This window comes from Mustela lutreola, chromosome 1, assembly GCF_030435805.1.
Source record: "Mustela lutreola isolate mMusLut2 chromosome 1, mMusLut2.pri, whole genome shotgun sequence".
Classification (NCBI taxonomy): domain Eukaryota; kingdom Metazoa; phylum Chordata; class Mammalia; order Carnivora; family Mustelidae; genus Mustela; species Mustela lutreola.
This window is the reverse complement of record NC_081290.1, coordinates 151240822-151258364: the sequence shown is the minus strand read 5'-3', so window position 1 is coordinate 151258364 and position 17543 is coordinate 151240822. Positions and strand designations below refer to the sequence as shown.

Here is a 17543-nt window from a genome sequence, read left to right as displayed (position 1 = left end):
TCCATGTACTTTTAAATTTTTTATTTCCTGATTAATCCGTTCATTGTTCAGTAGCATGTTATTTAGCCTCCATGTATTTGTAGCCTTTCCAGATCTTTTCTTGTGGTTGACTTCTAGGTTCATAGTGTTATGGTCAGGAAAGATGCATGGTATGATATTCTTGAATTTGCTGAGGCTTTTTGGTGGCCTAATATGTGATCTTTTCTGGAAAATGTGTATTCTGCTATCTTAGGATAGAATGTTCTGAATATATCTGTTAAACCCATCTAGTCCAATGTGTCATTGAAAGCTACTATTTCCTTGTTTCTGGTTGGATGATATGCCCATCAATTTAAGGGGGCTGGAAAAGCCCTGTGTTATTATTGTTATTATTGCATTACTATGGTTTTTCATTTATGTTTGTTATCAACTGTTTAATGTATCTGGATGCTCCCATGTTGGGTGCATAAATATTTACAATTGTTTTATCTTCTGTTGGATTGTCCCCTTTATTATTATATAGTGTCCTTCTTTGTCTCGTATTACTGTCTTTGTTTTAAAGTCTATTTTTTTAAAGGATTTTATTTATTTATTTGACAGAGAGATCACAAGTAGGCAGAGAGGTAGGCAGAGAGAGAGGAGGGAGCAGGCTCCCTGCTGAGCAGAGAGCCCGACTTGGGACTCGATCCCAGGACCCTAAGATCATGACCTGAGCCGAAGGTAGAGGCTTAACCCACTGAGCTACCCAGGCGCCCTTAAAAAGTCTATTTTGTCCAATATAAGTATCACTACTCCGGATTTCTTTTGATACACATTTGCATGAGAGATATTCCTCCATCCCCTCACGTTCAGTCTGCAGGTGTCAGTTGGTCTAGAATGAGTTTCCTGTAAGCAGCATATAGGTGGGTCTTGTTTTTTAACTCATTTTGTCACCCTGCGTCTTTTGGAGAATTTAGTCCATTTATATTCAAAGTCATTATTGATAGATACGTATTTATTGCCACTTTATTCCTTGTTTTGTGGTTGTTTCTGATGTTTTTTCTGGTCCTTTCTTCTCTTTTTCTATTTCATGGTTTGCTAGTCTTCTTTAGTGATATATATGGATTCCTTTCTTTTTATTCTTGGCATACCTATTATTTTTTGATTTGTGGATACCATTAGGTTTGCATGCATATAGCCATCTATATTAAGTTGATGGCTGTTTGAGTTTGAACCCATTCTTTACTCCTCTCCTCCCTATGTTTTAGCTATATGGTGTTATATTTTATATCCTTTTATTTTGTGATTTTCTACATAACCAAATTTTTTACATAAATATTCACTTTTACGGCTTTTGTTGTTTTCTACCTTCATATTGTCACTTTTGATCTTCCTTTCCACTCCAAGAGTCCTCTTTTTTTTTTTTTTTGGTTAAGATTTTATTTATTTGAGAAAGACAGAGTAAGAGACAGTATGAGAAAGGGTCAGAGAAGCAGACTCCCCACTGATCAGGGAGCCCAAAGCAGGACTCGATCCACGGACTCCAGGATCATGACCTAAGTCGAAGGCAGTCTTAACCAACTGAGCCACCTGGGCACCCCTATCTGGGAAACTCTTTATCTCCTCTTTTATTTTGAATGATAGCCTTACTGGATAGAGTATTCTTGACTGAAGATTTTTTCCATTCAGCACTTTGGATATATCATGCCACTCTCTTCTGCCTTGCAAGTCTTCTGCAGAAAAATCCACTGATAGCCTTATGGGGGGTTTCCCCTTGTTTGAACTGTCTTCTTATCCTCTGCTGCTTTTAAGATATATATATATATATATTTAATCACTACTTTTTGCCATTTTAATTACATTACATCTTGGGGTGGATCTGCTTTTGTTGCTTTTATTGGATGTTCACATTGCTCCTGGATGTGGATATCTGTTTCCTTCCACAAATTAGATAAGTTTTTAGCTATGACTTCCTCAAATAAATTCTCCACCCCCCTTGATCTCTCTTCCTCTTCTGGGACACCTATAATATGAAGGTTATTATATTTGATGGAGCCACTGGGTTCCACTGAGTTCCCTAACTCTACTCCAATTTTTCATAATTCTTTTTTCTCTCTTTTGTTCAGCTTGATTATTTTCCATTACTTTATCTTATAGGTCATTAATTCAGTCCTCACATGTTACTTATATCTGCTTCACTTAGATCTCTGGCTGTAGCCTTATCTTTTTCCTTTCTTTCCTTTTCTGTCCTATTCTTTCTAAGTCTCTGTGCCTGTTTCTGTGTGTTAGGAAAGTCAGCTATATCTCCTGTTGAGGGTTATGGCCTTATGAAAAAGTCCTGTACTGCACTACTGTGTACTGTACCCAGCTCCGCAGGGCCTGGTGCTTCTGGGAATGTCACCAATGTGTGGTGCACATGCTTGCTGTTTTATCCTAGCTGATCTACCCTTTAGGCAAGTCATCTTCAAAGGCTCTCTTTGCCTTTTGTGAGTAGTGCTTGGCCCTGACCTGAATATAGTACATTTTAACTACGTGTGCTCTGGTCAGCTTGTGAATGAGACCTGTCACCACTGCTATCTGAACAGGGGCTCCACAAAACTTCTGAGTCAGGAGACACAGTATAAGCAGGACTTTGGATCTGTCTTCTGGGGAGGGGACTGGCCAAGTTGGGACTGAGGCAAGCATGACATAGAAAAGCAGTTCCATAGGAGAAAAGGCACTTGAAGTAAGGTTGGTATAAGCAAGTTAGGTAGCAAGTGTGGGCGCTACACTGATTCCCACGGTGGCCGTGTGCTCATATGAGGGATGCAGGAGGGAAATGGTGCCTGTTAGTTCCTTGTTCATGGAAGGGTCTCCCCTCGAACTCTACTTCTCTGGGATGTGTTCTTGAGATGAGCAAATAACCTCTGCACTGTGTGTTCCAGGTGCTCTTCAGATTACTGTTTATACACTGTATGTCATAGGTTGTTTGCCTAACTTATAAGAGCAGTGCAATGCCCTCTGGGCTCTATCGTAGCCAAGCCCACTGACCTTTAAAATTCCAGATTTTATGTCCGCTGGTAGCAAGAACTCCCCAAATTCAGCCCCTCTAACTTGCCAAGCCAATTGCTATGGGGATTCATTTTCCCTGTGTCTTCCTTGGTATGACAGTGTTAGTTTGTCTCTCACCCTTCTCTGCCACTGCGGCTCACTCTCAACCACAGTGGCATGATATCTTTCTCTCCCAAACTGTATCTCTACACTTACTACCTTCTTCAGCGTGGCCTCTTCTCTACCTTTAGTTGTGTAGTTTGTTCTGCAATTATTCAGGTCAATTTCTGGAGTATTTAGGATGATCTGATAGTTACCTAGTTATATTTGTGGGATGAGGTGAGCCTAGGTTCCTCCTACTCTGTCATCTTCTAACCTCTCCCTGTACTTCTGATATTTTTAATAATTCACTCTGTGACGCTATCAAAGATGGATTTGGTGCAGGTAAGAAAAAGCAGACTAGTTAGGAAAAGACCAAAATAATCTAAACAAGAAATAATGAAGGCCAAAATATTGCTACCATTGGTGGTAGGAATGAACAATGCATTTCACATCTTTTGGAAACTGAATGGACAGAGGCACCATGGACTAGGATGGAGACAAAAGATGCATGAGCAAGTTTGAGGTTAGTTTTGGTTATGTTATACTTGAGGATATACAGGCAGTCAAAAGAGAGATGTTTAACAGGCACTTCGATAAATGCCTGAAGCTTGAGGAGTGGTCAGAGCTGGAAGTCAGCATATAACAATACTTAGAAATGTCAATGGGTAATCACCAAAGAAGGCATGTATGGTACTAAGAACAGTGGACCCTGGATCACAGAAAACAACAATTTTTAGAAGCAAGCAGAACAAGAATAGACCTTAAAGAAAGGAAAGTAATCAGAGGTAGGAGTAAAAGAAGAGAGAGAATGGTGTCATGGAAGCCAGGCTTATTAGGTTGAAAGTTTGATAAGGTTTTGTCTTCCATAGTGGCAAGCTCATACATAATGCTGAAAAACGAAACATCAAGGCTTATCTACAGAGTGTGTTATCTGGGGATATGGAAGCAGACACCAAGAAATCAGCTAAGAGTTAAAAGTGCTTGCCCTGAGGGGAAAAATGGGAGGTAAGGGGTTTGAAAATATAGTTGACCTTTGAACAAGCAGGAGTTGAGGGATGACAACCACTCAACTCAGTTGAGTATCTACATATAACTTTTGACTACCCAGAAACTTTTTTAATTACTTTCATAGCTTACTGTTGATCAGAAGCTTTACTGGTAACAGAAACCATCAATTAATACATACTTTGCATGCTATAGGTATTATACACTGTATTCTTACAATAAAGTAAGCTACACAAAAAGGAAGTTTCAGGAAAATCATAAAGAGAATACATCTGTAGGGGCACCTGGGTGGCTCAGTGGGTTAAGCCTCTGCCTTCAGCTCAGGTCATGGTCTCAGGGTCCTGGGATAGAGCCCCACATTGGGCTCTCTGCTCAGCGGGGAGCCTACTTCCCCTCCTCTCTCTGCCTACTTGTGATCTCTCTCTCTGTCAAATAAATAAATAAAAACTTAAAAAAAAAAAAAAAAAAGAAAGAAAATACATCTGTAGTACTGTACCTATGGGAAAAAAATCTGCCTGTAAGTGGACCCATGCAGTTCAAACCCATGTTGTTCAACGGTATTAATTTCTCTTAAAGAAACCTTTACACTAGATACAAATAAATAAAAAAAAAACCCACTTAAGTACAGGGAGAAGAGACCAGGATTGGTGATACATTGTATATGAAAGTTTTAGGGTTTAATTAATCACAAACGCAATATGATCCAGGAGATAAGACTACCAAACAAGTCAACATAAACTGTTATTACCAAGTATAATACTCCTATCCAAATAACAGATTGAATTTCTATGATCATACCACACACACACAATTTAATTCTGGATATCATGTTTTAAGAGGGTCCAAATCCTATCTTTCACACTCATCTCTTTTATCCTAAAGCCCCTACCCTAATTCTAGCTCTTAACCTTACTCCTTGATCAAGCCAAGAGTATCCTAACTGGTCTTTTTGGCAGCAAGCTACTCCACATCTTGGATCCAAATTAATTTCCTGGAAGTCTATTTTGTTCTTATCACTCTCCTCAAATATCTTTAACAGGTTCCTATTACCCAGCTTCTTTACAGGACATTTAAGATCTTTTACAAGCTCATTCCCAAACTAACTCTTTACCCTAATGTTCTACTGCTTTCTCAAATCAATTATCAACCCCAGTCAATCTGAGATACTAACTGTTCCCTGCACACATCATACTCTTTTTTTTTTTTTTTTAAGATTTTATTATTTATTTATTTGACAGAGAGAGATGACAAGCAGGCAGAGAGGCAGGCAGAGAGAGAGGAGGAAGCAGGCTCCCCGCCGAGCAGAGAGCCTGTTGCGGGGCTCCATCCCAGGACTCTGGGATGGGATCATGATCCGAGCAGAAGGCAGAGGCTTTAACCTACTGAGCCACCCAGGCGCCCCACACATCATACTCTTATAACACCTCTTAGTGCCTTAGTTCCTTGTGCCTTTGGTCCCATTATTTTTCAAGCCTACTCTTCTCAGCTTATATGTCAAGTGAGTGCCATGCTTTCTCTTGGGCTTTCCCTAGTCTCTTTTACTTCAGGGACATCTTTGTCCTCTGGACTTCCATAATGCTTCCCACGATGTCAGTCACTTCACAAATACCATATACAGAATGCCTTTGTACTATTAATTACCTTTCAAAAGTACAAGGGGTGACTGGGTGGCTCAGTCTGTTGAGAGTCCTACTCGTGATTTCAGCTCAGGTCGTGACTGTGAGATTGGGCCCAGTATCGGGCTCTGCACGCAGCACAGAGTCTGCCCGATTCTCTCCTTCTCCCTCTACCTCTTCCCTTGCTCATGTGCTCTCTCTCCGTCTCTCTCAAACAAACAAAATCTTTTAAAAATAAAAGTACCTTTTATAAGTATCAATTGTATCGAAAGCCATGAGCTTAAAATGGCCAACAATATTTATCATATTGAGATAGTCACCATGTCTCAATTTATACCTTTATGGCCTTCAGAATATCATCTACTCCTTTAAGCATGAGTGTTTTTCCTCACCATGACCTCATAACATTCTGCACGTGTTTCTACTGCAGCACAAATCATAATACATGGATTTTATTAAACTGAATCTAGGATGTTACATGGAGGCAAGGATTTCTGGCAGAAGAGATACACAATCAATATTTCATGAACCAAACTACTCACCCCACTGGCAGTTCTGATGGGTTTTGCCTTTAATTTGGGGACTAAGACCTTTCGATACTGAGGTGGGACAGCAGCGATGATATCCACCAGGCGGGGCTGTGCTGAAAGGCCATATTTGGCAGCTGTCCTGGTTTTCACCCTGGAAGTAAAGCACCTAGCATTATCAAAATCATAATATTTCAAGGCATAAACTTGAAACTACCAAAAGAATGACCTACAGATGACATCATCAACTCCTGTCACCCTAGGCGATGACAACAGTGGCTTTAACATTTGTGAGTATCAGAAAATCAGGAAATCATATCAACGACTTCTTCTCTTAGCCTGGAGTACCAGAAAGAAAACAAGATGACTAAAGGGAAGGGTGGCAGGACAGTGACACAAGGTAGGCCTCATTCAACAAAGTGCTCTGGCTTTCAAGGGTTCCACCCTTTCCTCAACCTCAACACTACAGCATCTGGGATTAATTCTGATGTAAGGGACTGTTTATTACACTGCAGGATTTTTGGCAGCTTCATCAGCCTCTACCCACCAGCACCCTACTTTCCATTGTTAACAACTAAAAATGTCTCCTGACATTGTGAAACATCTCCTGGGTGGGTGGGAGGGTGGGTATCATGACTGGTTATGAGCCATGGTCTTAGACCAGACAAACAAACAAAAAATAATTTAAAGGAAAGGTGAGCAGAACTGAATAGTAAATAAAGTACATATATTCTTAGTGTTTTAAAATTTTTTCTAATATAAAGTAGTGTATACATAAAAAACAGAACATAAAACATATAAACATTCTTTAACATTTATGAAGCAAACACTTATGTTACTGCACTCCAAGGAACAGAATATGATCAGCACTTCAGAAGACTATACCCTTTCCCGATTATAACTTTATCCCTAATTCCTAGAAATAACCTTCAGCCCAGCCAATAATTCCTTGCTTTTCTCTATTATTTTATTGGTTTCTTGTTTCTTTGCTGCTAGCAAACCCTAATTTCTCATTTTAATCCATCTAAAAATATTGTGAAGTACTTGCATCATTTTCAAACGATGTTAATTTAGTACATGATTCATAAAAAGTACCTAAGTACTTGGTATGCCAAAAGGTATAAGGCATAGTTGTTTCACGCTCTATGTTTGTATGTTTGCATGTTTTCAGATGGGCATTCACAAAGCTAAATGTGCAAGTGAGTAAGTACCTAACTCCCACAGTTTTTGAGAGGACCAACTGAACTAATATAATAAACTACTAACAGTGATTGGGACATAGTAAGTGCCCAATGAATATTAGAAGCTCATAGCCTACTATGAGAGAATTTTGCCATAAATGAGAGACAGGGCAGAGTAGGGCAGAGCAGAAAGCTAAGTTCTTATTTAAATTTAAAATGTGAGAAAGAAAACAAGTAGTATTTATAATTTCAATAAAAATATCTACCACCTAAGAACAGGATCGCCTTCTTTGTTTTATAAATCAACTTACTTATTCAGATCGATGTCTTTCCCCTGTTCATGGGCTTCAATTAGTTGTTTAATAACGTCTCCTATAGTCAGCATCATCAGCTCAGCAGGGCTGAGATCTCCTAGAAAAATAATATTTAACAATATAAAAATTCATTTTACCCAGTAAAGTTTTTTGTATTTATTTTTTCCTCCCAAAATAATTCCAACCATCCCAGATGAACAGCTCAAATTTACAAAAAAACACCAAACTTCCACTGTTTACAGTTTGATGTATCTTTTGTAACTTTAATTAGAACAAACTTGCTTCACCTATACATGGGAAGAACTCACTTTAGAAGCACAAACATTGTAAGAACGATAAATACAGGGAAGAAGAGAGACAAACTTGCGGAGAAAGAACCTAATTGCACAAGAAAGCACCAAAGTGGTTAAAATAGCTTCCCTTTATCTCCAGAATTGTAATGACATTTAGATGCATTCTTTCACCTAACTCTCAGAATGCAGTACATAGAACAGGAATATTTGCTTTTCCATTAAAAATGCCACCAAGTGGCAAGGCTGAAACTCAAATCCAGGTATCCACAGAAGTAATATTACAAAGGAATGCAATGCTACCTTGTAATACAAAGGATGTTGGTTCTGTACTTGCTTAAGGATCTTAATGCACCTCTAAAATATAATCTATTCACCATCATGACCTTCTGGCAACTGAGGCTGACGAGACAAGCAGAAGCCGACATGTTCTTACATGACCCCATTCCAATTACAGTAGATTGGTTCAAGGATGGGCACCTACCCAAGTCAGGCCAAGCGGAGCTCTTTCTTCAAGACAAAAAAATGCCAGTTTCCCACCACTGATAAAAGCCATGAGACTATGGCTTGGGAACTGCCACCAAACATAATGCCGGCCTGTAGAGAAAGCTAGTGCGCAGAGACGATGGAATCATCAGAGAGAAGTATAGACGAGAAAGCTCTGGCAGTTATGGAGCCCCTTCATTTACTTTATCTCATTCGAAACCTCACAACACTGTAAAGTAGATGTTGTTAGCCCCTTTTACAGATGTTAAAAATTAAAGTAAGTTAAGATGCCATTGTAAATGGCATAGTTAAGACTCAAATCCAGGTTTTTCTCCACAACTTCCACCCTTTTATCACTAAACTAGGCTGCTTCTTACTTAATGAAACAAAGTTAACACATACAATGTTGAGAGAAAAAAAAGTCCATCTATAATCAGAGGCTAAATGCTTTCGAAACCATGTAATTCAGCCCTCCAGAGTTCCAAAAAGGCGCTTCAAGAACAATATAACAGAGATAGGATTGGTGGTGGTGCCAGAAGAGGAAAAGGGAGGAAAGGAAAGAAAAGGAGGGTCTCTTTCTTCATTAAACCAAAGCAGCTCAGCTTTTGCATCTTTAATATACTGAAGCGAGGAAAAGAGGATTCAGGTGATAAAAATAAAGATTTGAAAACCACAAATGTATAGCTCTTGAGTATATAAAAAATTAACTAGAGAAGCAAATTAGTAAGAAAAGGCTTCATGGAGGAAATGGCACAGGGGTCTTTAAAGAAAGGAAAGGAGGGGACAAGCAAAACAGAGGGGAATTCAGAAGGAACAATGTCAGGTGTAGGAATTACCTATCTTTGTGTGAAGAAGTGTCGCCTGACAAGAATATAGGCTTTCTGATAAGGTTCGATAAAAAACAGATTACAGGGTACATTGACTACTGGAAAAAGGCATTTAAATGGAGTGGAGAATTATATATTTTCAGGTTTGGGAGTAAAAAGATGAAAGTAGTGTTTTTAAAAAGTATATAAAATAAAGAAAATGATATAAAAATAATTCAGAAGGTGAAGAGAATACATATAATTTGATACTAAATAAAAGGCCCTTGAAAGGCAACAATGTAAAAAAAAAACCCCACAAGATTTTAAGTAAAAAAACCTCGGACATTAGGCTCCCATCCCTAGATGCCAACCAACCCCTACTGGCTGTGTGATAATGGGAAGATCAAAGACTTCTGTACGCCCATTTCCCTGCCTGCCAAATTGGGATAAAACATACTCACTTGACAAGACTATTGCAAGAACCAAATGAAATAACACATAGGAAAGCCAAAGTATGTTCAAATATTAGTTATTGATGAAGGTGGTTTAGGAGGATGGTGGCCTAAATGATGAATAATAAACTGTGTCAAGAGGCAGGGCTTAGTGATAGATTAAGGGAAGAGTGTGAAGCTGTCTGGCCTGATAGTGTGAGGAAGAGCAGGGCAGAGGAAGAAGATGACTAACTGGGGGCATGTAATTTGATGCCATAAGACACCTGAAAATAACCTGGGCAACTGGAGCTGTTGTTCCAAGAAATGGTAGTGGATGCCCAGAGGCACAGTGATCAAAGACAGATTTAAAAGAAAAAATTGTGGTTTTTTGGGTGCACACACACAGTCTGACCATCAGTTCTACTTCCTATGGGATATAGATGGGATGCGATGGGAAAGTTACTTAATTCTTCGAATCTCCCGTGGGAATGATTCTACTTTCCATCACAGTGGAAATGATATCAACTTCAAAAATTATTAGCAAAGGCTCAATAACTAGTAGCTATTATTATCAATAGCCATCGATCATGATCAGACCGACTGCTCAGATGAGTGTACAGAGATAAGTTTAGAACTTGTGAGAAAAGACTTGAAAATTTGACTCCATCCTGTTGAAAACGAAAGATGGAACTTCTCCAGGGTAACTGAGGAGGTAGTATAAACGAAAAAAACTACATAGCTGACCCACAAAAAACTCAAGAACTCAGACTCTTCCTTTTTTTTTTCAAACCCAGATCTTAAAAAAAAGAAAAAAAAAACCTGAAAAAAATACATGAAATGTATCCTAAAACAAATTTTAGCAAATTAAGAGACCCGAGAGCACGTTAAATCCACCGACCACGTTAACTCCTTGGAGGACACACCTTGGAATACAGCTTTTCCTGCCACCGGTGCAAAAGACACCAAATGACTACCAAAAAGGAAGACGGTAAGGGTAGGCTGGGTTTAAAAGGCGCAACAGGTAAAACGAGAAGGCAAGAGGCTGGAGCCGACACAGGGACTGACCCTAGGGTGGCAGGGCGACTGGCTCAGGCGGACGATTTCCGCGGGAAAAACAGCGTTCAGCACCTGACCGCCTAGGTGTTCGCCCCTTCCCTATCACCCTGCTTGCCTCTACTTCCTCTCCCTCCCTTCGGTACCTTTCCGCTTCTGCTTCATTTCTCCGCCGCGGCAGTAACCGCCGTTGCACGCTGGGTAGCTACCAACTCGGACCTCGGGGAAAGTTGACAGCCACAAAGCAACCCCAGCCTGTCGTAAAATGACGGTCAACGTATCGTAAAGCTGTTCCCCGAAGACAGCCCGCGCCAAGGCCCGCCCCGCCCCTCAGCGGCGGCTCCCGAAGTTGCAGGAGGCGGGGAAAATGTGCTCGCCTGGGAGGTTTCTGCTGGGGTTTAAGGGCGGTACAGGGGATGGGCTGACGGTAAAGGACAGCTGGGGCTTGGGCGTTGGAAAGCTCGACCTGAATAACAGAGCGGCCGGACAATGCTTATGAATAGGAGCTGCGCTAGCAGGCATAGATGGGAGTGTGAATGTAGGTGGTCTCTAAAGAGGAGCCCTGGACGCGCCATGTCCAAGGAGGCGGGGCTGAAAGGCGAGTGGGAGATCGATCGTCTGAGGGTAACCACCTAGTGTGTTGGAAACTAAATCAGAGCCTGGAAGAGACCATACAGGAATCGAGTATCAGTCTGAGGGGCAGGCTTTGACACCAGTTAATCACCTTAGTCTCAGATGAATGGCACAAATTATCGATAAACATCATGAAAGCAATGAAAATAACTCCAGAAAAACTAGCACACGCACGAAGTTTTGCAGAGTTTGGAGACAGGACTTGGGAAGACGCTTTCCTGAAAGCCATCCGTGATCTTTGTTCATGGGCCAGAAACATAGAACTCCTTTCATTAACATAAAGACAGGAACAGGTGCTGCTTCCAGTCCCTTTCTTCCCACTAGAACTGAGGTAACCCCAGGTCTTTGACCCCACCGTGACAATGAAACAGTCTTGGCCAAGTTTTGTGACTTCCCATCAAACCAAATTCACTAGTATTTGTCCTTATTGTCATGCTGGTACCAAAGAACATTAGCTTCCTTGAAAGTCTTTCATGATCGGACCCTCCACACTCTTGGTTTTTCTTCTATTTTTTTCCCCATCTCTTTGGTGGATTCCTCCTCTACCTCACCTCACCTCAAAATATTGGTGTAGCACAGGCTTCACTTCTCATCCTTGTCTCTTCCCAAGGTGATCCCAAGAGTATCAAAGCTTTAAATACCATCTATCCAGGGCCGCCTGGGTGGCTCAGTGGGTTAAAGCCTCTGCCTTCATCCCAGAGTCCTGGGATGGAGCTCGGCATCGGCATCGGGCTCTCTGCTCAGCAGGGAGCCTGCTTCCTCCTCTCTCTCTGCCTGCTTCTCTGCCTACTTGCGATCTCTGTCAAATAAAAATCTTTAAAAATAAATAAATACCATCTATCTGCCTCCACTTTTATAGGCCAGCTTCCCCATTTGACCTCTGGTTAGATCTTGGTATCTAGTTTTGGGCATCTCAAACAACTCTATTTTTATTCCATATCTGCCTGTTTCCCACTCTTCTTTATCTGAAGTCACGGTCATTCACCTTATCACTCTTTTGACTCACACAAGAGAATAAGTGAGGTAGAAGTACAGTGGTAAATTTTAAAACATGGTTAGGGTAGGCCTTATTGAGAATATGTTATTTGAGCTAATGTTTGATATGCAGATATCAAGGGGAAGAGTATTTCAGGTAAAGCGAATGGTTAGTGCAAAAGTCCTGGGGTGAGGGGGTGCCTTGTATGTTCAGGGAAAGTAACGAAGCCAGCATCAATGGAGCACTGAGTGAGGGATGTGTAATAGAGAGGTGATGAGGTGGGGTGGGGTGGGTCAGGGACAGAGCAGTTTATATAAGACCCTGTAGGCCAAAAGCCCTTGCCTTTTACTCTAAATGATGTGGGAAGCTGTTGGAGACTTTTTAGCAGAGACATGATCTGATTTATAACTTAAAATTATCTCTCTCGGGGCGCTTGGGTGGCTCAGTTGTTAAGTGCCTGCCTTCGGCTCAGGTCATGTTCCCAGGATCCTGGGATAGAGCCCCTCATTGGGCTTCCTGCTCTGCAGGAGGCCTGCTTCTCCCTCTCCCACTCCCGTGCTTGTGTTCCCTCTCTTGCTGTGTCTCTCTCTCTCTGTCAAATAAATACATATTTTTTTTTTAAGTAAAATAACATTGTCTCTATTTGCTGTGTTAGAAATAGCCCTGGAGGTGGGCATGGGCAGAAGCAGAGAGATCAATTAGGTGGCTATTTTCTTACCTATGCTACAGATTCCCAAAGTTGGCTGCACATTGGAATCACCTAGAGAACAGTGAAAAATCCCATTACCTGGATCACATATCATACCAATTAAATAAAAATATCAAGGGGTGGGAGCCAGTCAGGTTTTAAAGATCCCTGGGTGATTCCAATGGGAAGCAAAGTTTGAGAACTACTAAACGAGCCCAGAAATGATTATAATTTGAGTCAGGGTTGTAGGCTGTAGATGTGATGAGAAGTGTTCAGAACCTGAAAACATTTTGAAGATTTCAACAAGCTTTCCTGATCCACCAGATGTGAGATATAAGAGAAAGAAAGACCTCAACATCAAGACTGACACTGAAACTTTTGGACAAAGGGACTGGAACCAGGAAGTTGCCGTTGGCTAAAATGGAGAAGCTTGTTGACAGAGTGGGGTTTTGCAGGGGCGTGTGAGGAGGTCAATCCATACTTGTCATGTTTGGGATCCTAGCGAGCAGTAAGCCATGAAAAAGTTCAGGCTGGACCTACCAAGTGAGAGTTACAGGCACATAGATGAAATTTAAAGCTACAAAACAGAGTAAGAGTGGAAAAGAAAGAGAGGACTAAAGACCAAGCTTTGGGGACATTCGATTCTTAGCAGGTTGAGGAGATGAGGAATAATCAGCAAAGGAAGCTGAGGAGGTACCCCCAGGGACGTGGGAAGAAAACTAGGAGGAGAGTGGTGGTTACCTGGGAGCCAAGTGCAAGTGTGTTAAGGAAGATGAAGTGATCTACTGGATCAAATGCTGCTGTTGAAGGGTCAAGTCAGATGAGGGCTGAAAACTAAGATCCTGGGGACTTTGACAACAAGAGTTTTATGAAAGTGTAGATGTGAAGGCTTGTCTCGAAAGGTTTATGACAGATCGAGAGGAGAGGAACTTGAGACAGTGAGTTTAGACAACTCTTGAAGGATTTTGTCTTCAAGAAGTACAGAGAATTGGGGTAGTAGGCAGCAGGGAAAATGGTGTCAAAGGAAGTGTTTATTAAAATAAACACTTGGTGAGTCAGTCAGTTTAACAACTCACTTTGGTTTAGGTCATGACTTCAGAGTCCTGGGGTAGAGCTTCACACTGGGCTCTGTGCTCAGCATGGAGTCTGCTTGACCCTCTCCCGCTGCCTCCCCTCCCCACTCATGCACTCTCTCTCTCTCCCAAATAAATAAATACAATCTTTCACAATAAAATAAAACATAATAATAAATAATAGCCAGTTTTTATGCCAATGGGAATAATCCAATGGAGAGTGAAAATCTGATGAATTGTAAGAGAAAACTATTCTTCCTAGTCCTGCATTTGGAGAGAGGACCACAGAAGAAGGGATTTGCTTTTGATGGGTGCATGGATAGTTCTTCTAGTAACAGGCTGGAAGGCAGAGCACAGGGGTGCAGATTCTGAGAGATGGTTGGTGTGGTGATGGGACTCTGAGCAAGTTTTATTTCAATTGCTTCAGTGTTTCCAGTGAATTCAATGAAAATGCAGCCTGGTAGATTTCCCAAACTTTTAACAGACCTAGCATTCAAGTGTCTGATAGCAGGCATGAAGGACCACCATAAATAACCCAGGCAGCTTTAAAAATGATCAAAATTAATTTTAGTTATTAGGTACTTTAGTAGTACCTCTGATTTAGAATATGGTTAACTGTTGGAGCAAAGAAACAGCCGGTAGGGGGAGACCTAAGTATATGTGACGTGAACACAAGACTAAGGTGTGATTTTGCCCAGAAACAGAAGATCCAACACTGATGATGGTATTCATGTTGATGTTCTTTGCTTTGAACTTTATACTGTTATTTCTATGGTTCTCTTATGGACGAGGCATACCATCTTGCTAAAACTTCAAAGCAACCTTTAAGATCACAGTCTAAATATTTGTCTTTAATTCTTTTTAACCTCTTTGCTGTCTGAATCCCCACTTTGGACTAAAAAATATCTACAGGTACTGACAGTAATCCTGGTAATGATTGACTCTGCCTTTGAAGGTCAAATGCTACCTGAAGCTGAAGGTTAAAAGTTCCTTTATTTCCCCTTACATGATGTGCTTATTTAGGTGGCCAAACATAGCAAAGTAGAGTAGATTCTCCTTCTTCTCCATTGGATAGCATTCTAAAACTATTTGTTTTTCTGATTTTAAAAAAAGATTGATTGATTAATTGATTTTTGCAGAGAGAGAGAGAGGGGGCGTGCACGCAAGTATGGGGGGGGAGGGGCAGAGGGAGAGGAAGGGAGACAATTTCAAGCAGACTCCTGCTGAGCATGGAGCCTGACCTGGGACTTGATCTCACGACCCTGAGTTCATGACCTGAGCTGAAATCAAGAGTAGGATGTCTAACCAACTGAGCCACTCAGGCACCTCTCTTTCTCTCTCTCTCTCTTTTTTAAAATATGGATGTAAAATTTAAATTCCAAAGAGATCTTTAAAACTGTATGACCCTCATTTCTACAAACAATCCAATGGTGTTTGGTTTTTGGTGAGTTTCAAGGCTTCGTTACCAAGAGTCAGTTTATCTTTTTCATCTGCGTCATCTATCTTGGGCAGTGATCTTGTATTTGGGGTGTGGTGCAGGAATAAGTGCATTGTTTCTCTTCGATCTGGGGTATTTTTCCTATCTGCTCAAGTAAGTTAGATCCATCAGAATAGGGCACTTCGGTGGTTCAGTTGGTTAAGTATCTGCCTTCCACTCAGGTCATGATCTCAGGGTCCTGGGATTGAGGTCTGAGTCAGGCTTCCTGCTCAGCGGGGTATCTGCTTTCCTCCCTATCCTTCCCCCTTGCTTGTGATCTCTCTTTTTCTCTCAAATAAATAAATAAAACAAGTCTTAAAATGAAGATTCATCAGAGTAAAATTCCCCCTCAAAGAAAGGATGCTGCAGAATGGATGCTATAATTTATTTGGAAAGAAAAGAATGACTAATAATGACTAATACCTGCCTGCTTGTAGGAATAGGGCTGAGAAGGATGTAAGATCCCCAATTAACACACAATTTAAGTTTAAATGAAAAGGGGGAAATAGTACGAATCAATTTCTGAAGGGGGAGATCCTCATAAATAGCCCTCGGATGGCAAGTTAGTTTCACTTCTGCTTGTGTGAATGTGGCTTGTGACTGCAGCCACAAAGGGCTATATACCCCAGCTGGTTCCACATATCTCTACCAAGGTGGAGAAACTGCCACCATCCCCTCTGTGGACTCCTAGAGCCAAAGCAGAAAAAGTGACATCTGGTAAGTCATTTCTCTTATGTAATTTTTGCTGTAATGTGTGCTTGGTTTAAAGAGATAGAATTCAGATTTACAGAAACATTGAGAAGATAAGAGTCCCCATATAACCCACACCCAAGTTTCTCTCCTATCTTACATCAGAATGGTACATTTGTTGCAATAAATAAATCCATATTTATAGCATTATTATTAACTAAGAGCTAAAAGTTATTCAGGTTGTCTTAGTTGTTTTTTTTTTTTCCTACTGTCCTTTTTGTGTTGTAGGATCCCATCCAGGACACCATATTACATTTAATTGTTGTGTCTCCTTAGGCTCCTCTTGGCTGCGACAGTTTCTCAGACTTTGTTTTTAATGACCTTGACAGTTTTGAGGAGTGCTGGTCAGATATTATGTAGGCTTAACCCCTATTGAGATGTAACTGTTTTTCTCATGATTAGATTGAAGTGATGGGTTTAGGGGAGGGAGATCACAGAGTTAAAGGGCTGCTCTCATCATATCAGGTCAAGGGTACATACAGATGATTTGATCTATTAATATTCATGTTGACCTTCATCACCTGGCTGTGTGCAGTGTGTGTCCAGGTCTCTTTACTGTAAAGTTACTCTTCTTGCCTCCTTTTTGTATTGCCCTCTTTGGAAGGGAGTCCCTCTGCAAAGCCCACACTTAAGGAGTAGATGGTTATGCTCCCTCTTCTTGAGGGTAGAGTACCTACAAAAAATATTTGGAATTTTTCTATATGGAAAACTTGTTTCTTTTCCCTCTCTTAATCATCTTAAAGTAGTTTTTTCATGAGGGAAAGTGGGTATCACTTTCTGAATCATAAGGCTATGCAAAGACCAATAAACTAGAATTCAGAGGATCAGGTTTTTGCTTGAATTTTACATAAGAATGTGATTTTAGGCAAGTTACTAATCATTCCTCCCTTCTAAAAAACACAGCAATTTCAGTCATCATTAGGGGTAGTATTAATATCACATTTATTTATTCACTTGAGAGAGAGAGAGAGAGAGGATGAACATGGGGTTGGGGGGCAGAGGGAGCAGAAGAAGCAGACTTCCCACTGAGCAGGGAGCCTGACACGGGACTTGATCCCAGGACCCTGAGATCATAACCTGAGCCAAAGGCAGCCACTTAACTGACTGAGCCACCCAGGCGCCCCTATTAATGCCATCTTATGCCTCA

The 17543-nt window shown here is 40.9% G+C and overlaps 2 protein-coding genes across 4 annotated transcripts in view; one reads left to right on the top strand and one right to left on the bottom strand.

Moving 5' to 3' along the window:
- ELP3 (elongator acetyltransferase complex subunit 3) overlaps nt 1–11049 on the bottom strand; it is a 98226-nt gene extending 87177 nt beyond the window's left edge. The window contains exons 1-3 of one of the 2 annotated variants that reach the window (XM_059176594.1): nt 10946–11049; nt 7731–7830; nt 6254–6392 (exon numbers count right to left, since the gene is read on the bottom strand). In XM_059176594.1, the coding sequence (XP_059032577.1) occupies nt 6254–6392; nt 7731–7830; nt 10946–10964 (258 nt within the window). In that variant the 5' untranslated portion in view covers nt 10965–11049. Of the gene's footprint in view, nt 1–6253; nt 6393–7730; nt 7831–8507; nt 8612–10945 lie in introns of those variants that run through there. The other variant, XM_059176602.1, reaches the window with a different exon arrangement.
- A 5186-nt stretch (nt 11050–16235) lies between these two features.
- The window catches only part of NUGGC (nuclear GTPase, germinal center associated), a 52508-nt gene continuing 51200 nt past the window's right edge, over nt 16236–17543 (top strand). For both annotated transcript variants that reach the window (XM_059176576.1, XM_059176583.1), the window contains exon 1: nt 16236–16363. The gene's annotated coding sequence lies outside the window, so the exon portion shown is untranslated. The remainder of the gene's footprint in view (nt 16364–17543) is intronic.